This window comes from Echiichthys vipera, assembly GCF_963691815.1.
Source record: "Echiichthys vipera genome assembly, chromosome: 7".
Taxonomy (NCBI): Eukaryota; Metazoa; Chordata; class Actinopteri; order Perciformes; family Trachinidae; genus Echiichthys; species Echiichthys vipera.
The window spans coordinates 15,703,031-15,726,554 of NC_139832.1; the positions used below are offsets into that span (position 1 = coordinate 15,703,031).

The 23,524-nt window shown below is 39.6% G+C and overlaps 1 protein-coding gene across 1 annotated transcript in view; it reads left to right on the forward strand.

The window, feature by feature from the left end:
• The window catches only part of LOC310949445 (cGMP-inhibited 3',5'-cyclic phosphodiesterase 3A-like), a gene marked incomplete at its 5' end in the record, with an annotated part of 68,523 nt that extends 45,431 nt beyond the window's left edge, over positions 1–23,092 (forward strand). Inside the window, 12 exons of the mRNA XM_083916920.1 lie at positions 1,362–1,622; positions 4,093–4,250; positions 12,625–12,698; positions 13,598–13,749; positions 13,877–14,008; positions 14,281–14,392; positions 14,627–14,740; positions 15,373–15,572; positions 16,668–16,871; positions 18,966–19,127; positions 22,073–22,331; positions 22,622–23,092. Of these exons, the coding sequence (XP_083773046.1) occupies positions 1,362–1,622; positions 4,093–4,250; positions 12,625–12,698; positions 13,598–13,749; positions 13,877–14,008; positions 14,281–14,392; positions 14,627–14,740; positions 15,373–15,572; positions 16,668–16,871; positions 18,966–19,127; positions 22,073–22,331; positions 22,622–22,935 (2,142 nt within the window). The 3' untranslated portion in view covers positions 22,936–23,092. The remainder of the gene's footprint in view (positions 1–1,361; positions 1,623–4,092; positions 4,251–12,624; positions 12,699–13,597; positions 13,750–13,876; positions 14,009–14,280; positions 14,393–14,626; positions 14,741–15,372; positions 15,573–16,667; positions 16,872–18,965; positions 19,128–22,072; positions 22,332–22,621) is intronic.
• Between the last annotated feature and the right edge of the window lie 432 nt (positions 23,093–23,524).

The window sequence follows — 23,524 nt, forward strand, 5'->3', positions numbered from 1 at the left end:
TGTTTTGTAAAGATTGTTTATTAATTTGTGGACGTTTCCGAATGTAGCCTTATTGTTCCTACTAAAACAAAGGAATGGGAAGTGTTGTTATTTATCAGTTGTTTATCATTTTACTGGCCCAGGCCACTTCAGATCAAACTGGGATTACCTAAAATGAGTGTGATTCCCCTGCTGTAAGTACTCCGTTTGGTTTAGATGAGGAGTGGCGCCAGGGTAGAGTGTGCATGAGGCAGGACACAAAGCCGATTACACCGCGGCCATGTAACCAGTTCATAATTTAGTCTCTTGCCATCTGCTTGACGTTTTCGGCCTTGTCCCTTAATGACAGAAGTTCACAAATCTCGGCATCTCTCCATTAAGACATTTTCTCCGTCATCTTTGAGTAAATTACTGTTCTTCATGACTCTCAGATGTTTGTTTTCTTCAGGATTTGCGCAGCCAGCATGATAGAAAAGTGACCAACACGCCCAGTCGCTCACTGTGAATTCTCACTAATGGGCTCAATCGGACATTACAGAGACTTATTTCTAGGGAGCTGGCAGGGTACACTCTGTTTGATGTCTGATCCAACGGGGTATAATGGCAATATGACCCATTGTTTATATAAAAATATGTATTAGTAAATCTTGATTGCCTACTTACAATAGTATTTGAAGTAAGTACACTTAAATGTTGCCATCGCTGAGAGAATGATCACTGTCTTAATGCAAAAAGATAACATAAACACAACTACTGTTTTACTTGAGCTTAGTTTGACTTTGAGTTATGAAGGATAAACAACACACGTGATGCCAATGTCACCAAATTACGTCATCAGACGGGAGCTGCATGCACCTGCTCACCTGCCACTAAGAAGCTTTACACACTATCACTGTCACTATCAGATCCAGCCATTAGTAAGCATCAACTCACATTAGCCACAGTTACAGCTGCATATTGCTGCCACTGCCAGTATCACATTATAACATGAAACGATTATAAAGATGTTTTTCCCATTTGAACAAGATATTTTCATATTATTACAGCATAAAACGTGTCACGTTATAACAGAAACGTTTCAAATTGTAATAATTTACTATCTATCTTGTTATAACATGATAAATTATATTGTTTTACTGTAACATGAAATGTTTGATGTTATAACATGATTAATGATCCTATTTTTACAACATGAAATAAGTTTAAAGAGAGAACGGATAAATTGGAGAATATGACTCATCTGCACATTTTGATTAGCTCTACTTCATACTTGGGTTGAGACATGCTGTTATTGGGCAAAAGTGTGTGGACTGAGACCATAATTAAATTAATAAATGTATATTAGTTTCATTTAATTTGAATTTCTCCCTTTCAACCCATAGTCATCAGGCACCACTGTAATGGTGGACATAGCAGTGATGGGAGAAGCCCATGGACTAATCACAGACCTGCTGGCTGACCCCTCTCTTCCCCCCAACACCTGCACCTCACTGCGGGCCGTCAGCAACCTGCTAACCACCCAGCTCACCTTCCAGCCGCTGCACCGGCCACGCCCTGCTCCCCTGCTAAACCTCGGTGACGCCTACACCTTGTCCGACTCAGAGGATGGACCTGAGAAAGGAGAGAAGACTTCCATCCATAAGGTAAGAATGAAAATGAAGACAAAGTGTCATGATTTATACTTTAGTGGTAAGATATGCAGCACTAGGATGTCTTTTTTTTCCTCTTTTTTTAACGGCTGAAATAATCCTTAGATGAAAAAAGCAGTTCACTTTATTAAGGCCAAATTATTTATACAGTACACAGTGCTCCACACACATGTTAATCTTTTAGCCCATGTTTCAGCTAATGAGTGCTTCCTGCTCTCAGAGCTTTTAGCATCAAATGAATGAGTGTATTTTCATAGAGTTGGGTGAAGAAAAATAGAGTGCGTCTACTGCTCCGAGCCCTGTTCTCCCTTTCATAGCCACAGCTGTGTCAATATGACAGATGTGCAGAGCCAGACAGTGTGTGTGTGTGTGTGTGTGTGTGTGTGTGTGTGTGTGTGTGTGTGTGTGTGTGTGTGTGTGTGTGTGTGTGTGTGTGTGTGTGTGTGTGTGTGTGTGTGTGTGTGTGTGTGTGTGTGTGTGTGTGTGTGTGTGTGTGTGTGTGTGTGTGTGTGTGCGCGCGTGTGCGTGTGAGAGAGATTTAATAGAAGAGGAGAGGCAACATGAAGGTGAACGCATCTCTCAAAAGGTTACAAAGGAGGACGGGCATGTGTCATCAAAACTTGACCCCCCCCCCCCCCCCACACACACACACACACTCACACACACACACACACACACACACACACACACACACACACACATACAATTATTGATCCAGTTATTAATCTGAGGAAGACACCTGTCTTGGCTGTTTTGAAGGCTGGCATGTGGACGATGGCTGCTATGCCATCAAACCAATCGCTTGGCTGACAGGTGTTGTTTTTTGTTCCTCTCAACTTTGTAAAAGTAGCTAAGATTAACTGCGCCTGTGGAGTGGCCAGTGAAGCTCCTCAGAGATGACGTGCCCAACTCTAGGAATGAAGCTGGTTAATGCGAGAGTGGAACTTGCTTTTCTGCCTCCTGGCTAAAAGTTTGATGTCCATCGTGGTGCATAATGATGCCTTTCAAGCGCCAATGTATTGTACAAACTGTACTCTACAGTTTTCTGTAGAAAACACAAATGACAAAACACACATCTGATTATAAATTGTTACAAGTGACATCAGTCTCACTTTTCTCTCTTAGAGATAAGTTCTATAGAGAAGTTCAGTAATTGACTTAAATCAACACTGACAGCAGCAGGGATCAGCTGTAGTTCTTGTTTCTTTTCTTTTTTATGAGGATAGCCTGGTTTCTGGTGATGTGTGTATATTTTTCTGTTTTTGTGTGTGTCTGCAGTACTTTCAATAAAGATTGGATATGGTGCAGCACCATTAATCCACTATTAAATATAAGAGTTAGATGCATAGTTTAATGCAATTGTAGTGTACACTATGCAAGACACATTAGTAATACATTCTTCTTTTCATAACACCATCACACGCAGGATGTTTCGGGGAGATGCCTGCTTTTTGGATCTGCATATATGCGTTTCGTGTGCAAATGTGTCAGTGCTTGTGCTTCCTCTGTTGTGGAAATCCCTGTGGCAGATCGTGATGATGCAAACAACGTGTTTCACATCAGCTGCGCACACTGCCCACATTGCCATGACACAGAGATGGATTTAAAACAGTAAAAGTAACTATTTAAGTATGCATTTGCATTCACAAATTGGTTCACCTTCAACTGAATTCAGCCCATCTTAAAATCTGAACAGTTTTCTGTATTTATTGGGCTTAAATTAGGGTTCCGATTAAAAGTAAATGGCAGTCACTTAAGTGACCTAGAACAACGGTGTGTACGAGTGTGTGTGCTTGCACTCAGTATATGACGCTTTCCTGTGAATAGGCTCATTCAGGATTCTGAGGCGATCTTTACTAGGTCACCCTGCAGAAGACTGAGAGAGAAAGCCTGCCATGTTTAGCGTTGCTGTGCCAAGCTGCAGCATGGCACCAAACAGATGGAGGCATCACAAGGGCACAGACCATTGGGAATCCCAGAGAAAGAGCAAAGAGAAGAAGCATAAAGAAAGAGACTGAGAGAACAAGACAAAAAGTTATAGAGAGAATGTGGAGCAGAGAGGCGGAATCCTTATGATGAAATGTATCTGTGCAACGCAATACTGATATTGCATCCAATAACGCACCATGCGGGCGTCATATGCAAAGTTGCCTGCCAATATTCAGTGATGACTGTGTTCATTCTCTTTTGATCCAATGAAGTAAAAACTGAAAATGCCTAAAATCATGAAAGACTGAATGATAAAGAGGATTTTAGTCATTTATAAATTGTGAAGGGTTTCCCTGTAGCGTTAACTGTGTGTGTGTGTGTGTGTGTGTGTGTGTGTGTGTGTGTGTGTGTGTGTGTGTGTGTGTGTGTGTGTGTGTGTGTGTGTGTGTGTGTGTGTGTGTGTGTGTGTGCGTGCGTGCGTGCGTGCCTGCGTGCGTGCGTGCGTGCGTGTGTGCGTGTGTGCGTGTGTTTGCAGCGTCTGAGGCGGAGTCTCCACCCTGGTCTTCTGAGGAGGATCTCTTCCACATGGACTACCACCACCTCCGCCACAGGCCTGCCCACCATCGAGCCTGGGCCCGTCCGAAGGGACCGCAGCGCCAGCATCAAAACCTACCATGAAGCACTAACCTGCAGGTACCTGAGCTACAGCTGATGACTTGAGTCACATTTTCCTCTATCAGCATACACCTCTCCTATCCTTTTTACTTATGCTCCAGTTGCAGATTTAGTAAATGCTGTCCCATTTTATTTTGTTTTTTTTGCTTTCCGTATTTCTTCCTCAGAAGGAGTTATATGGGAAAACAAGTTTGCTATGTTTAAAGCAAAGCCATACCTTTCGTATTTCAAAATATAAATTATGTCCTACTGTGCAACATTGTACTATACACAACTGTAGTACAAATGCTTTCAGGAGAACTCCTGCAATGGCCACCATTGTATGACACACCACTCTGAAGTGAACAGTAATGGCACAACAGTTCGGAAGAGGATGTGTGTGCAATGGGAGCCAAAATGGAAATATTCCCCACAGGCAAACGCATTAACCTGAATAACTAAGACACACTCAGCACAGTAGTGCTGAAGATAGCACGAAACTACACAGAAGTATCACAGTTTTTAACTAGATGTGTATGCATGTGATATCGTTTTTATTTTATTTTTGGAAATTTTTGGAAGCTGTTTTGGGGGGGTAGAGAATGTTACAGGATATGTGTGAGTGATGATGATGTTTGTGTGCATGAAAGCATGCATTTGTGTGGTTGGGTTTATGCCTGGATGCACTCTGTTTTTCAAAAGCTGTAGAGATAATCTGACCTGGTTGTTCCATTTGTGTTCAGACAGGGCTAATACACACGCAGTGAATCTGTACAAATGTCAACACTTGACAGTACCATATTGTTGAAAATGCAACAAATTCCTCAGCTGTTTTGCTGCTGATTTTGTTTTACTAGTAAATCACATTGATGAATTAAATCTAGAATAAACACAGGGTTTGAATTTATTAGAGTAGTAATGATTGCTAAGTGAAATGTCTCAGGATATTTTACTGAGATCAGTGCAGAGATTGCATTCCTTAGCATTACTTTGTGATAACTGTGACATTATGTTTGGATTACCTTAGAACAGCTCATGTATTTTTTTATGAATTTCAAAGGAGTAGAAAATGGCGATTCAGCCTGAAAATCTTCAGCTGTGCATGTTCGCATGAATTATCGTGCATACAATGTTTTTATGATGTGGATTCACAAGCAGTACGAGACAGCACATGCTCCATGTCTCTAAAATATTAACTGTCTCTACAAGAAAGAGTCTCTTCGTGTTTCATCTACTCTATTCAGTTTCTCCCCTGTTGAGTTTGTGTCACAGGCATGAAAGTCTTTTGATGGAGATCAGCGTTTGTCTGCAAATACAGAGGCTTTTCTGCATCTCTGTGGTGCGGCGTCACAGATGGCATGTTGTGTGCCTAATAGGGGGACAGTTAGTACATAGTGTTATTTGTATATATATATATGTGTGTGTTGTTTTTAAATGTTTCAAAAGATGTCAGATCTTAGTTAGATCTCTAAAGTGAAGCTGGGTCTTGATTATTAATATGTAGAAGAACTTCTGAAAGCCATGTTTGATGTCTGAAAACAACCTGCATTGATTCAAATAATATTGTGTGCAGACATACAGCACAACAATAGATCTTGTGTCTCTCTTTCTGTATTTAAGTATAAAGACATCTTTTATTCTGATAGATGAAGATGATGATGATTTCCAAAATAAAAAAGTGCAATCCGTGCAACCTCATTATGACCTAATACATCTCATGAGCTGAGCTTTCATTTCAATCGTTATGTCTAAAACTTGAGATTTAAATCAACTCACTCACATACTTTCTGGACCAGTCCGTGAACTCCCTGCTGTAAAATGAGGCATGACTCTAAAACTGCATGCCCTATTTCTCACCTCATATTCATTTAGAAATTCATTTGGGGTGGATATTTTCCAGAAAGGGCATTGGGTACTCAGTATAGTTGGTTTAGCTTGTATACCATATGAACCGTTCTTTTGCAAAATTAGATATATCTGTTTTTATTTTTTTTCCTAAAGTATTTTTTTGTGTGTACGGAAAATCAAACTTTTGGACGTCTGGTTTGATTAATTGATTCTGATTCATTTTAAGAATGTCTTTTATATATTTTTGCAAATTATACTAATATATGATACTAATTTTAAGCTTATTTAAAATTATGTCAGTCTTAGGTTATTTATCCAATAAAAGAACCTAGCCTACCTATAGTTGAGTATATTTCGTTTGTTTCATGAAACTATTTACTGTAATTGATCTCGGCTGCACTGTAAAACTGAACTGTTCCCATGTGGCTCCTGTCTTCCAAGATAATTGTTTTTAATGTATTGAAAGGATAGCCCCTTGACATAATGTATCTCATTTTCAAGGGGGTTCTAAAAAAGAGAAAAGAAAGTTATAAAACACATACAAACAAAAACAGTCTGATATAACAACCATATACTACATATAAAAATATACAGACAGTTGTTTAAGCCAAGCTCGTTTGGAGGAAACATGCTAATCAGCCAGCCAGCCTGCCTACAGCTCATGGTAGATAGAGATACCTTCAGTCCATTATTTGCTACATACTCATGTAGTGTTACATTTAAATATCAGGTGCAATAATATTCCCATGTTTTTTGGCGTATACAGTAGAAAGTCTTGTTTATAAATGTTTCTTTAAAAGGGTGAATCATTGTGCTGCTGCATCTATCAGGACGGAACCTGATACACAGTAACTGCACCATGTATTAATCGTTGCTATTGGCAAAATAATGTGCTTTACAAGGTCACAGTGACCTCGACCTTGGACCTCTTAAATCTAATCAGTTCATCCTTGAGTCCAGGTGGACATTTTACCCCCTCGTCCAACGAAATCCAAAAACATAGTACCTCCGGCCACAACTATGGTCGGCACGGAGGCATAAAAACATAATACATCATAGAAGGACCACAATACAAAATGAAAAAAAAATTAAAATGACACAGTTACACAAAGTGTAGACCGGGTGCATATAGGTCAACTAAACGCCTGTCTAAACAGGTATGTCTTTATCTGCCTTTTAAAAGAATCCATGGAAACCACAGACCTAGCGTGCAGGCAGAGTATTCCATTATTTAGGTGCTACGGACTCAAAAGCTTGGTCACCATGGGTCTTAAGGCAGGTGCGTTGGACAGAGAAAATGTAATATATTTGACCTTAGAGAGCGAGGTGATGAGTTTGGAGAAGGTAGCTCAGTCACATATGCAGGAGCCTGAGTCTGCAATCATTGAGTCAAGCCGAACCATGCAGTGGAAATGAGGCAATAGTAGGTATTAAGCATTGCCTATAGTCGACTAATCGTCAAATCAGTGTTTTTTTTTGTTTTTGCTCATGAAAAACCTCTGATCTGGGGTGGTGAGCTATGGACATGAAGCAGACAGCGGCGGGTGCACGTGAGTCCAGCGCCGCGCGGTCACACGTGTCAGGCAGAGGGTTACTGATAGATGTGTTTTCTGATTTCTGATAGGAGAATCTTATTAAAAGTATTTGTTGTTATAACATAAATGTGTTTTGTTTGTATCTTTCTTTGACAATAGCTGACGGTATATTTAGAACTGTAGCTTCACTTTCACGGCACTGTGTCAGACTGTGTTGGATTGAACGTCTATAATGAAAAACAACAAATGGAAAAATTTTTAATTAAATGATGCTGATGATTAAACAGTAGCAGACTGTTATATTTCTGGCACCCAGATAGATTTAAAGTCCAGTCAAGATGTGCTCTGACGGTGCTCGATCCTGGATAGTACAACTTAGTCTACGAAGGGGAGGGGGTTATTCCCTCACATTTTTAGCAACAGTATTTATTAAAAGGATTATATTTTATCCAAAAGGGTTATTTATCATGGTTTATACCAAGAAGAAAGGAAGAGCAAGAAAGGAATAATCCATTGTTTCATAACCACATCTTGCACATCTTGCACATTTTGCGCATTTTGCGACAATTCGACTATGAGATTGGCAGTCAAATCAGGCTCCTCGGAGCGAATCTTTGAATAGTCGACTACTCGGGGTCACCCCTACAGTCACCCATCTCTCTTCTTTCCATTCTATTCCATTCAAGTTTTTGGGCCTCTTACCAAACTTTTTTTGATTCTTTATTAAAGTTTATCCATATAGTGAAATTTACATAATAAACAGATGCAGAAGTCTAGTTTACAGTTTATCCAACCTTCAGTTCTAAATAATATTGTTTACTGCACTGAGTGAAAAAACAAATAATTTGCACACTGTTTTGTTTTGCGTCTTTCAGTGACTTGTTTGAGCCTGTTTGCAGAATGACGGTTTGATACTTGAACAAGTACTGTAAATGTAAGCACACTGACCAGCTTCTGTACACAAAGCCCCGCCGTCTGGTCTTAAAGCTCAGCCGGGCTCAGCAGCAGGCCCCAGCTATGGCCATTTATGGTGGTGTGAGTATAAACAAACACCTGGGCCTCTCCCCAGTCACCAGAACCTAACAATTAACACACACACACACACAAACACACACACACACACACACACACACACACACACACACACACACACACACACACACACACATACATACACTTAGACACACTGCCACAGCTGCTTCTTCTGGCAGGAGTTATACAGACACAATTGGAGAGTACAGAGAGTCTCTGGGTTTAGTTTACTGCAGCTGAGAGGGCTCTCTTCCGAGTAACACTTCATTTAAATTTTGGTTCAGGCATCTGGCTCTTATCCATACGTCTAAAATGAAAAAAGAGAGCTTGTAAGGCTTCAGTGTTGAGCTAAAACACATTTAAACAGGGCCCATGCCCACCAAAATGACTTGCTGTTGTGGGGGCTAAACCTGTGATGGTCTCTTCGGCAATCGGCAACCTGCCAACACATCATCTCTCAAGTGGGCTTTAACACACCAATCATACGTTTTTGGGGAGTAGAAAGTGTTTTTAGTAATTTACGAACTGTAACCTGAATTTATTATCCACTTTGAGAGCTGGTTAAGATACAGTAATGTATGAATTTATTTACAGATCAAACAAAACACTAATAATCATTCCTGATATGTAATGAGTCCCATCAGAAAAGGTGAGAGGCAGAAATGGTTGTGGAGAGAGAGAACAGGGTAGAAAATGAACACATGGCTTCAATTGCCTTTCTCTCTGCTCCATCATCAAATCTGTACAATCTTAATTAAGACATTAGGCTTCTTTTTTTTCTCCCTCCATTTTCCATCCTGTCAGCTTTCAGTGACGTACATTGTTAAGGAGGAATAACACCAACTTCAAAGCTACAATATCTTTTTTATCACGCAGACACGGTAAAAAGTGGGCGATTGAATACCTTCCATTTCCCTCAGCCCCGGCCACTGTGCTGTTATCTTCTTCACGTCATCTGGCTTGAGAGTAGGTAGATTACTGGAAGCAGAAATAATGGCTGCTGTGTTTATCGTGGCTTGGACACTGTCCGCTTGGGCTCTGAACCAAAGGTAATCTGTCAACCTGCTGTGAGTGGTTGAGTATAAAATCTGGGAGTAAACTGCAACGGAGAGGGGAGCGGGCAGAGGCCAGTCGGAGCTAAATGCATGGCTCCAAACTACTAAGATAAGCAACATGGAAGGAGGAGGCTGTTCTTACAAAAAACAGACACTTTTGCAATTTACACAGTATTTTCCTATTTCAGGACAATTAACTTGATTAAGGTTTATTCTGGAGAATGCCAAAGTGTTTTTGTATGAGAAAAGGAATCATTTTCTACTTTTGGAAGAAAGACTCCCAATTGACTGTTGAAAATTTACTTGGCTGAATTTAAATTTGTTAAAAGTGTAGCTTATGTGTAAGGCAAGAAACTGATTTTAACCTTTGCATGATTAGTCTTGTAATGAAAAACACACACACAAAATGACCCTTTCTTCTACAAACTATGTTTATACAGTATGTTACCAATTTACAACTAATTAACAGCAAATACGTTTGGAAGAAATTATATTCTATATGCTCAAAATGGGGAAACATTTATTTTACTTAATAAAAGCATCTGCAAAGTCACAAAAGGATTAAATAGGAACGTATCTAGAGCGGAAAAGATCAATGAAGTACTCGACCGACAACCTCAAAAATTTGGATAATTGATTGATCTTAGTCGTTTTCCAAATCAAAAATGCCCAATTTTCACAGTTTAATAAGAAAGTAAATCAGTTGGTCGCACAAAACAAGCAGTTTGAAAAAAACAATGACAAATGATTAATTGAGAAAATTAGATTTATTGAGATGGAAATAATAGTAAGTTGCATCAATAGTTAGTTTCATTCCTATAAGTATAGATCTGCAAAACATTGATTGATTGAACATTTTCGATTTGTTAAATATGGTCACCACTTGTAGCAACAGCAGCATAATTAATGGTTGTGTTTAGGCAATCACGGCACTCACTTAAGAATAAAAAGTTTTGGTTAAAGAATAAAGAACTCACACTTGAAGCACAAGACATGGCATTTTTTTTGTTTTTCCCAATATCTAACCGAAACCATGCTCTCTTCCTAACCATATAACCAAAGTGTTTTTGTTGCCTAACTCTTAACATACCACGGGACTGAAGGAACATATTCGCAGCAGCAGTCACATACTTCCCAAAGGTACGAGGCAAAATAAGTATCAGAATATGAACGCTATTTCTATGAGACAGGGTTGAAACAAAAACATACAGGAAAGTGTATTTTGTCTTCGTACTGTAGGTATATCTCACTGGGGCAGTTACATTACTATAACTACAGTGCTAACTACTGTAACTACACTTAAGGAGCTTTTTGCGATAAAAAGAGAGTCACTTGATACATGACTGACAGATTCCTCGAGTGAAAATGGCCAGCCCTCTTATTTACATTCAGCGCTGAAAGCTCAATGTCAGTAGCTGAGGCCATTCTGCTGCATTAGCAAAATAAAAAGAGTGTCTGCCAGTTTTTCAACTTTCATTAAAAGTAAACCTTTTAAGCCAAGTGCTGCTGCCTGCCCAGACCCCCATGATAATAATGTACTAACTGTTCGCCCGCCAAACTATCAAACTATTTTATATTCCACACCTGCTAGGCATTACACACAGTGGTCCAACCTGGCAATGCAAACACAACAGAACTCCCTTTGTTGGGTCCTCAGGACCATTAGGCAGGGTGGATACAGCTCAAAAGTGTTCAAGAAACAATTTATCAGAAGGAGATAGACACACTACAGGGCTTTGTGCTCCCTGTGACACCATGCTCTAACGGCTGGCATTTCCTGCCCTGAGAAGGCAGGTTTTACAACATTTAGGGAGAGGTATTTTAATTGGAACCACCTACAGCCTGACAGTGGCTTCAGTGGAGAAACATGGAAAAGTTGTTGAGAGCAGCTCAGGAGGCTCCCCATGGTGTCACACAGCTAACTACCCTGCACAGGCCAGCTCAAAGCTCATTCCATAAAAGATAATATTTGCTATTTGATTTATAAACCAGCCAGTAAATGTGAATATTTCAATCAGTCTCTAAGATTGTGGCTAACAGTAAGCTAGTGGCTTAAACTGATTTGTCATAAAGCTCAGAGGGGCCAGGCCCAATTTCTAATGAGTCATTTATAACAGCGCCAGCAACTGTTTCATATTTGTTTGGTTGTTCATTCTTATTGCATTGTTTTAATATGTGCATCCATTAAGCTCATTAATGAGTATTTTTCTTGAAGCATCTGCGCAGCGTCTGTTTCATGTGGGGACATCACAGTAGGAATCCCATTAGGTTTTTTTTTTCCTTGACAACTTCTGCCGACTGGTTAGACATCAAAGACAGGAGTAGTGAATGGCGTTATTCCCAATTCTGTGGTGCAGTTACAGAGAGCAGAGTCTTGCACATTTTGCTTACTACAAACAAACGCACATGTACATTCAGAGGATAATACAAATGTCACAGTCTTTCAGCAAGTAGTCCCCTAGCATTCAGTTTGGGACTTTGTGACATGCCAGGCAACAAGACAAGACTGTTTTTCACTCATGACGGACTAATATGGGCACTTGTGCAGACACACTCGTAGTCTGTTTGACTGTCTAGCGCTAGACTGCAGCTCTGATTACTACCTGCTGTGGAAACATGTTATGTCAATGTCATAAGAAAATAGTATGATGAAGATAATGTACTGTGTACTGTATGTACTGTACTGTAACGGGGGCGGGACTAGATAAGCTTTTGCTTATGCCGCTCTCCCTTTCGGACATGTGAATTGTATGATTTAAACTAAGACAATGTGGGATGATGATTGATCTAACTGATAAAAAAAATAAAAAAAATAAAATAAAGATGTTCTTCTACCAGCTGCGAATATCACAGCATTCCAACGAGAGGTTTTATGCGATGGAGTTAATTGAAACATTTCTCTTGCACTGTATCTCTAAACTGTTTAACCCTTCTTGTCTACAGCTGTGGGAGACCATACATCAAACTGAGCCATGGGGAGGGTTCTATAGACAAGGGAGACAGGATACCACGGTCAGGTATGCTCTCAGTACCACTGCGTTAATATAAAGTATGTGAAGAGGGCATATATACTTTATCACAGTGTTTCTCTCTCTCTCTCTCTTCTCCCTCTCTCTCTCTCTCACCCTCTCTCTCTCTCTCTCTCTTCTCCCTCTCTCTCTCTCTCACTCTTCTCTCTCTATCTCTCTCTCTCTCTCTCTCTGTGCGTTCTTTATCTCATTTCATACTGGTAATGGTGCCTTACTTCTGTTTAAATTATAGTTGTTAAAACGTATAATCCCTGAAACATATTATTTCAAAGCTGGAAGGGAGGAATTTATAATGTTTATGAGGAAGTATACATTATTTTAATATTTAGAAAAGGCAATTGGCACTACTTTTTGTTAACTGATGCAATAGCGGGTAATCAAACAGGTTCAAGGGTACGTCAGCGCAATGATACCTATGTGACTGAATTAGTACTTGAACAGTAAAGACACTTAACTTTATTTGTGGTTCAACTCATTTATTGTTGTAAATGTAAGTGAAGAAACATAACACAGGGCAAAACATTCTAAACACATTCACCATTTTGCAACAGCATTTCACAACTGATAAATAAAAAAAATTCAGTGTTGAAAATGCAGTCATACCAGTTTTTCTGACGATACATACTCACACTACTGTATAAAGAAACGCTGCCACAAGAAACACTGCATAACAGCAGCAATCACTGAGATGCACCAGTGTTAATAAACAAGAGCACTCACTCAGAACATAACTTGTTATAACAAAGTGGCATTAGGGAAAGAGGAGTAAAAAAGAAAGAGGAAGAAAAAAGAAAGAGAAATAAATTCAGCAAGCAAAAACATCTGATCATTTGCAACAGTTTCCCTAAGGCTGCAGGGTGACATCTCTTTGTTTTTCCTTTTACTAGCAGAGGACCAAGTGTTGGTGTCATCAGACTATGACAGCACCCACGAAGCCAACCACAGTGACAGCAGTGATGTAGCACATACAGAGGAGGACGCAGAGGAAGGAAAAAACCCCAGCCAGAATGTCATCCTCCACCCACTAATACCTCCTGAGGTCGGGCGATGCAGAATAACTGCTCATACAACATAACTCCGCTAATAATACATCAATCCTACAATCACACAGTCATATTGCAAACATACATTATTAACGTTGTATCTCTTTTGATCATGTGTGACAGGACAAACCAATTCTTGCTCCAGAGCCTTTAGTAATGGAGGAGCCTTTGATGAGTCAGCTAAATAATTGGAACTTCCCCATCTTCAGTTTGATGGAGAAGACCAATGGGAAATGTGGACGTATCCTCAGTCAGGTGAGTTCATTTGGAACACCGATAATTAGGTTCAGGGGTCAGTACAAAAAAATGCTCGAAAATAATAAAACTACTGATATACTTAGCAACATTAAGATTGTTATCATTCCTTAAAAAAATTAATAGACTATGTAATTGAATGGTTTTATTTGTAATTTTAACATTTATTGATCAAGATTCCTTTTTTTTAAATTGTATTACCGAACCTTTCTTACATGTACTGTGTTGATTATTCATGCCTGGTGATATCAACAGAGATTTTTGTCTTTCAGGTCTCATACAGACTCTTTGAAGACACTGGCCTGTTTGAGACCTTCAAGATCCCTGTTAATGAATTTATGAACTACTTCCACGCCCTTGAGAATGGTTACAGAGACATACCATGTAAGCTTGAACATCTCTCTCCTCATGTTTTTCATTTAGCTTCAGTTTAGCTATAACCTTGTTTGCAGCAACAATAACTCCAGCCACTAAGGGGAAGTATCATACCGTCATATATGGCTCAATGCAGCCTTTATATTGGAAACGTTCGGTACAAGAAACATAAGCAGCCTAACAGTGCACCCTGGTGGAGAAGATTACACACACTGAGCAGATATCATTTCTTTCCTGACCCAGATCACAACAGGGTCCACGCCACAGATGTGCTTCATGCAGTCTGGTACCTCACCACGCAGGCTGTGCCTGGTCTACCCAGCCTCATAACTGACCACGGCTCTGCCAGTGACTCAGGTGTGTCCATTATTACATACATCATGGTGGAGATGCTTGTGTTTATGCAAAGCTCTCATTCCATAAAAGTGTGTTGGAAGTTGTCACATAAGAACACATGAGCTCCCGATATCTTTTTGTTCATTTTTTCAAACTTTTGTTAAGCCATTTATCACCATAAAGACTATGTGTATGTAGGCCAGACTTTTTTATTTAGATTTTTCCGTCTGCCTGCAGCATTACTGGGAGTCATATTATTAATGTCGGAGCATCAAACCTGCAGGAGTGTGTTTTCTTATCCAACTCACAGTTTGTCTTATCTTGCTCAAGCTTTTGGCACTTGCATTTACATACCAAACACTATTTGAAGTCTAGAACAGCATGAAATTGAAGGCAGATTAGAGTTCCCTCTCACCCATATTTCCATTACTTCATTTGTATGCCTTACTAGGGCTATCCCTTTGATCCACATATAAGTGGATTTCAATGTTCAAGTGTGTACGTTTCTGCATGTGTGTGCGTGCGTGTGTGTGTGTGTGTGGGGGGGGGGGGTGTGTGTGTGTGTGCGTGCGTGCTTGGGTGTGTGTGTGTTTGTGTAAATTCTGCCACCCTGCTCCTCACCCTGCTGACTTTGTCTGTCCCCCTGTGGCTAGACTCTGACAGTGGAATAACACACAGTCATATGGGCTTCCTGGTTTCAAAAACCTACACTGTGTCAGAAGATGGTTACGGCTGCTTGTCAGGCCTTATACCTGCTCTTGAGCTCATGGCCCTTTATGTTGCTGCCGCAATGCACGACTACGACCACCCCGGGCGGACCAATGCTTTCCTCGTGGCCACCAGCGCTCCACAGGTACTTGTGCTACGGAAAGTTCAGTAGAAGTTAATTTGCTTGATTTACTGTTACACACTCAGTTTTCTTTGTAATCAACAAGATGATCATTTGAATGGAGATTTTCTTTCACTGTCTATTTCACTGCCAAACTGCACTGGCAAAGCTGAAGCGAATCACCAGTCTTTGCCAGTACTTACAGGCGCTCCTTGTTGCTTGTCAAAAATTGACAGGTGTTAAGGTTGGATTTGTAAAGGTCTGTTGAGATCTGTTGTCTGTCTAGACACCTTACGTAAATTAAGTTCATAATAGTGAAAGATTGCTTATCTATCAGAGTGCAGCAATGTAGTACAATCATTTTCTTGACAATCCTTTGGAAGCATAATGTGTTTTTTCACTCTTCCAGTGTTCATCTATACTGCAGATCAAAATTATTGTTAATACTTGATTTATTCTGAAATACTGTTATTTTTTTATTTTTCAGAGATTGATAGAATATCAACTGTGGCTGTACCACTGCTGTACTAGCATGATTTTTGTTGTTTTTTTTTACTTTATTTTGTGAAAAAACAGTGAGCAGAACTAGAGAACAGTAACCATTGTGTCAGAAGAGAAGATTTAAACAATGTTTTCTTTGGGCTATAGGATTATAAAATGTATAGGAAGTGTAGAGGTCACAGCTTTGAATGACTTCAGCAAATCTGCACCCACAGGACATCAGTAGTTTCTCAAACTGCTTGCAAACTCTTGTTCCATTCTTCTTGCAGTCTCGGTAACTGTAGTGGGTTTCTTAACTATTACATTTTTTCCCCAGAGATTCTCTATGGTGTTAATTCTCTATGTGCTTGTTGATGCGCCTTGGTTATTTAAAAAAAAATAACATGCTAATACAGCAGTGGTATAGCCACGGTTGATATTCTATCAATTTCCGAACAACAAAAAATAACAATATTTCAGAATAAATCAAGTATTAATTATTATTGTTCTCTACTTTGAATCTCCAGTGTACATCATCCAGTCTTTTGTTTGTAGTACTCCATGTGCATTATTTCTGGATTGAAATATAAGCATTTCTGTACTTGTTTTTGTAAATGTAAAGTTCTTGTGTGCTTGCAGGCAGTGCTCTATAATGACCGATCCGTTCTGGAAAACCACCACGCTGCCTCAGCCTGGAACCTCTTCATGTCTCGGCCAGAATTCAACTTCCTTGTCAACCTGGACCACGGGGAGTTCAAGCGATTCCGTTTCCTGGTCATTGAGGCCATATTGGCCACTGATCTGAAGAAGCACTTTGACTTCCTAGCTGAGTTTAATGCCAAGGTAATTCGAAAAACATCATTCTTTGACATTAAATATTGAAAAGCTATGACTTTTACATCTGAAGAGTTTATGGAGATGGTGATTACGTCCCTTGAAAATGTTAATTTGCAACATCATGAACATAAAACCTTTTCAGATTGTTTATTGTCCTTCATTTAAAGATATAATCTGTAAGATTGCATCTAGTTAATCGTCTGTTAAGTTACTATCTACCAAAGAGGGAGTTAAAACAATGGTGACTGGTCATATGACCCATGTGGCGACATTCCCTCCCTAAATTCAAATGTGCTGCGTTAGTCAGCAGCGGTTGGGCTGCCCAGCTGGAGACCCTCACTGTCGGTTATGCTGCGTTCACTTGTACTCTGAAATAGGGGATTTCTAACTTCCGAAAAGTAAAAGTGCAATAAAAAGAAACATTGAAGTCTGAAACCCAAGTCAGGAATGTGTCTGGCAGATAAGGTCCCAGAGGCCCGTCTGCAGTTACATCTCACCTCCAAAGCGGCCGCTAGAAACACCTATCTCAATTCTTACGGATTACAACTTTAAAGTAATTTGGGGTTTGGAATAGGTCAATGTACTGGGTTGTGAAAACCTATCCTCAAAAATAAAGTGAAAAGTTTCCACTTGAATTGTTATGTTATGTTGTTGTTGTCTGAAACTAGATCTCTGAATAATGAATTGACTGGTAAACTTTAAATGGTAGCAGTATTATTCAGTTTTATGAGTCAAGTGTATTCTGTGACGGTGCTTGCCTCACACATTCATACCTCGGTTCTTTTAACATAAAAAAACATTATTGAAAGGAAAATGCCCAGTGGTTTTCGAAGAACGTTCCTGTTTGTGCAGAACATTGCAGCACTTGCAGTATGTTCAGCTCACATCAACAACACAAAGCGCCCTGCAGCTTTTCAAGAACTCATTTAAGTGCAGACAGAATGTTGGCTTTGGATTTGAGGGACTTTTTTCCATTGTGAGTATTAGTACAGTGGTGGTGCTCGAAGGCCAGGGCCTGTCAGCTAGCATTGAGATTGCTGGCTTGGCAGCAAAAGTACAGTAACAGCAATGTATCTCACTGTAGTGCACCCTGCTCAGCTCTTCCTGGAAACAAATTAGCTTTCTGTGAAGTACCCATTAAGTTCTGCACTTGATCTCTTCGGCTTCTTTAATTATTAGGTTACAATGAAAAGACTCTGGGAGTCAGTGGTGCTCCTTCTGTCAGACTCATTAAGCATTACTGAGGAAATAAATAACACTTATTCAAACAGTGTTTAGTTTAATACAAATATTTAACCTAATGTGTCGTCAGTGCTGTCACATTTCCACATAGAAAATAGGGCTGTCCTTGATTGATGAAATAAGGTGATTATCAAAAAATTCACTGACTTATTTCAGAAAACTGAATAATTGCTTATATCTTACTCAAACTGTAAGTGGTCATAATGTCTTTAAAGGATTAAGAGCATAGACTACGGTGGACCAAAAGTTACACAGATTAGCCTACTCTGTGTAACATATAACACATTTTAGAAATCTTATCGTATTTAGTTGATCTTCTACGTATACATCTGTTGTTGTTTATTGCTTTGCAATCATTTTTGGTCTGTTTTTTGTTCTGTTCTGTTTATTATGTGAGGTGACCTTGAGTGTTATGAGAGGCGCCCATAAGCAAAATTTCTTCTTCTTCTTCTTCTTCTTCTTCTTCTTCTTATTATTATTATTATTATTATTATTATTATTATTATTATTATTATTATTATTATTATTATTATTATTATTATTATTATTAATAGTAAGTAGAACCTCTATATTTCAAAGTACAGCACATTTTATCAGGCAAAAGTCTGCTCATGTACCTCATAATAGAGGTGGAAGCTATAATTAAAAGGCTTTTTTGTCTCCGCCAACAGAGCATTCCAGTCTTGCTTTTGTTTGTTTGTTTTCTCCCTAATTTCTTAACCTTCCAGACATTAATATGAATGCAAAATCTTACAACAGATAAATGCTGTCACATTTACAAAATATCCACATATCACGCCCTGTGCCTGCCAATACATTTGCATATGTTAAATACACGTCTGTGTGTTGATCCCCTAGGTGGGTGATGATCCATCCACAGGTATTGATTGGTCTAACGAGAACGACAGGTTGCTGGTCTGCCAGATGTGCATTAAACTGGCTGACATCAATGGGCCTCTGAAGAGCAAAGACCTGCATCTGCAGTGGACAGAGGGGATTGTCAACGAGTTCTATGAACAGGTGTGTGAACTGTCACTGGGAACTTAGACCTCATTTGTAATTACTAAACTAAAGATCAATGTACTGTCATGTTTATGTGCAAGATGAAACAAAACAACAAAAACACCTGTGCGGTATAACACACTATCCAATACAGTTCTTCTGCAATACTAAATCATCCTCCTTTGTGAGGTTTTGATTGAGGAGAATGTTGAGATAAAAGGGTTTCGGTAATTTCTGGGAAATCGTTTTCACATTTTGATTTTAGTTTCCACTCCTCCCTGACTCACTGGCCTGTTATTGCCTGGGAGCCAGTCACCCACATGGCGCTTTGCTTACACCCACAAGCATCCCACAATGGTCTTCAGCGACAATAGTTTTAGGGATGCTAGATGTGGTGATGCAAGCATGGTGCAGAGGCAACTGTCATTCAGGTGGAGCAGCAGTCACTGATTCCACCAACAGCCTTGAGCATCCAACAACCTCAAGAAAAAAAAGCATCAAAGCAATACAACACCTACTCAATACAGAACATTTCCAGGATTGTATACAAAGCATACACACAATCATACACATACACAAATACTCATGGAGCATGACAAAACATGTTGACAGAGCCTTGAGAATAAGATTTGTTCGCCATGCTGACAGACTTTGGGAAAATGGTTATGAGCGTGAATCAATATCTGGGTGTCTTGAATCTCCTCTATACACACACACACACACACACACACACACACACACACACACACACACACACACATCGTGTATATATATATACATATATGAATCTCTGGGTTTACACTTTTTAATTCTGTAAATCCTACTCCCTCATTTGTTGCACCTGTCACACTACATGTTTTGAGTAGTGACCGTGCCTCAAATTATTTTCTTTGGTATCACCTCTCTAATGCAGTAGGCACCAACCTTCACATTCTTACATCATTCAGATCAGGGGGGGATTTATTCAGAGTGGAGAATAAATAAATTCCATGGTGCACAATAAAATGAACTCTTGGGCGATTAGACCCTATTGTGACGTCATATATTTAGGTGGGTTGTGGTGGTATGATTAGTTTAGGCTTATTCCCCCCTGAGGTCTAGACACTGGTGGGGGTGAGGAGAGTTGGCTAAAGATCTGGATGATGGGATGTGGAGCAGGCCGGGCCACTAGATGTGATGGAGACTGGAGGTGAAGGAGTGGAGAAGGGTTGCATCGGTTCTTACTGAAATGACAACTAACACCAGCAGAGAGGAGAACAGATTTAAAGTTTGGCCGCAACAATATGATAGGCTTAGGGAGGCCGTGACAAAATTTGGTTGGATTAATGTGAATAAACAACCATACTCAGCTGATGGAGTAGAAACAGAAGAGTGGGAGAAAGAAAGATTGTGAATTAATGGGAGCATAAATAGAGTCTTCCTTATTTAACTTTGACTAAGCTTCATTAAGACTCCAAACTACAGTGCCTATAAAAAGTTCTGATACCCTTTTTAAGCAGTCACTTTTGTTTGTTTTCCAGTCTGAAATCATAATTCATAAAAAAGTATATTTTTTCCAGCGTGATTTACACATTTTGCCTTACAACATTCAAGTGAAATAGTTTTTGTCAAATTTTCTGAAAATTAATAAATAAAGAAAAACTACAATAGCAGGATTGGAAAAGTGATGAGTCCCTTTAACCATTATAAACATTCTCAGGTATAATCAATGACCTTCCAAATTAAACACCAAGTTAATTGGCCTCCACCTGACAGTGCATTGTGACACAAATACTTCACCATGGTTGGAAAGATGCTTTCACAAGAGCTCCGGGATAAAGTTGTGGATAGACACAAGTTAGGAGAAGGATATAGAAAGATGTCAAAGGCTTTAACTTTTCCTCTGAGTACCGTTCAGAGTATTGTCCAGAAGTGGAAGGCATATGGCACCACCCTGACCTTGCCTAGATCGGACTGCCCCTCCAAACTGGATGATCGAGCCAGGAAAATATTGATCAGGGAAGCTACCAAGAGGCCCATGGTGATCTTGAAGGAGTTACAAGTCTTAATGGCAGAGGTCAACCTGTGCATGTGGCAACAATTTCACAAGTTAATGTATGGCAGGGTGGCAAGAAAGCCTGAAAAAAAGTCACACTGAGTATCCTAAATAAACAAGATTCTTATGCCATGTGGCAAAAGGTTATATGGTCACTTGAGACTGAAATTGAACTTATGGTGGCAGCATTATGTTGTGGCAGCATTATGTGCTTGTTTATCTTTAGTAAGGAGTGGGAAATCGGTCAGCATTGAGGGGAAAATGGATGCTGCAGGTACACTCAAATTGTTGAGGAAAACCTGCAGCCCTCTGTTAGACACGTGAAAAGGAGCAGATGGTTCACCTTCCAGCATGACAACGACCCAAAACACACCGCCATAAAAACAATGACTAAAGGACAGGAAGTTGAATGTTTAACTGAATGTTTGAATGTTTGTTGAATGTTTTAGTGTTTGACTGGACTTGAACAGTTCTGCAGGAAGAATGGGGAAATATTTCCCAGTCTAGGAGCACAAAGCTGGTCGAGACATATCCAAACAGACTGATGACTGTAATTAAAGCAAAAAGTGCCTCCACAAAGTATTAAATCTGGGGACTCATCACTTTTCCAACCCTGCTATTCTAGTTTTTCATTTTTTATTAATTTTCAGAAAATTTGACAAAAACTATTTCACTTGAATGTTGTAAGGCAAAATGTGTAAATCACGCTGGAAAAATATATTTTTAATGTATTATCATTTCAGGCTGTAAAACAAAAAAAGTGACTATTTCAAAAGGCACTGTATATCGTATTGTGAAACAAATGACTCGTTGGACGTATCATCTATACATCTATCACCTATACATACTGGCCTGAATGACTCTTGGAATAGTATGTTTGTTGAATTGTGAATCATTCATGCACTAACTTGGGTCATGCTTTATGTAGGGCGATGAGGAGTCCAGCCTGGGCCTGCCTATTAGCCCCTTCATGGACCGAGCGGCACCACAGTTGGCCAAACTCCAGGAATCGTTCATAACACACATCGTGGGACCGCTGTGCAACTCCTACGACTCAGCCTATCTCATGCCTGGACGATGGGTGGAACCCAACCCAGAAGCAGAGGATCCAGAGATCACGGAGAATGAGGAGGAGGATGATGAGGACACTGCAGAGGAAGACACGTCCTCCAGCTCAGAAGCGTCACGTAAGCAGCACTATGGCACAGTAACCAACCCCATAAACTGGAAGTGATCGCAAACATGTAGCATAGAATGCCTGCTTTTGTATGAAATTGTAATTGCCACGTATTCTCTTTCTGTGATTTTGTTGTACAATATAATATACTGCAGGACATTAGACAATGTTTTTTCCTCTGAACGGTGGGAAATAAATTAGTGTAGTTTGTTATATTTGTAAGTTTCTTTTCAATTCTGGCTTTCATTGTGTAAAATTATTAATTAAAGCGTTTTCATCAAGTTTTTTCCCTTTTTTCAGAGAAAGGAATTTCTAAGAAGAGAAGAAAAGTCTTTTGCCAGATCACCCACCACTTGTGTGAGAACCACGAGATGTGGAAGAAGGTGATTGCGGAGGAGGCCCAGAAACAAGGCCAAGGAGCAGAGTCTGTCCATTTAAACAATGTAGCTGAGCCAATCCTGTCTATTCATGAGGAGGAAGAGGAGCCAGGTAGCAGAGAGGAGCTAGTAGAAGGAGAGGATCCAGAGGAGGGAGTAGAGGAACCCGAGTGGCCCGTGTCTCTGCAGGACGACTCTAAATCTCCAGAGGAACTAGCCGAGGGACAAACACAGTAAAACAGCCCTTGGGAAATATGGCATCAGTAAGGGCAAAGACGTGAAGAAGTATTTCTTGTTTTCTTATCCTATAAACTGACTCCTGTCTTTGCCAGCACATCACTTAGACACAACACTGTAGATGTTTGGGAAATGCGTGCCTATACAGAAAAAACAGGGTGGGAAAATTTGTGCTTTACACATTTTATCTGAATATCTGGTTTCACCAAACATTTAAAGGAGCTTTCAATATTGCAATACAGGATTATTTGTGTACTTTGGGATACAGACTCTTTTGCTACTGTCAAGAGAAGAGGAAGACTGCTTGCACAGACCTCAACCTAACATGGTAACACAGGACTGCAGACATTTGCTGCCAATTTATACATAATTATTTTCTGAATGCAATTATATATAGACATCACAGTTACGTGTTTCAATTTTAGCAAGTTTTTTAGGTCTCACATGGACCATCATATATATATATATATATATATATATATATATATATATATATATATATATATATATATATGGATTATAAAGGGAGTCAATCAAATTAGGAACATCAGCGTATATTTTATTCCTTTTAACTTCTGCCAAAATGAAT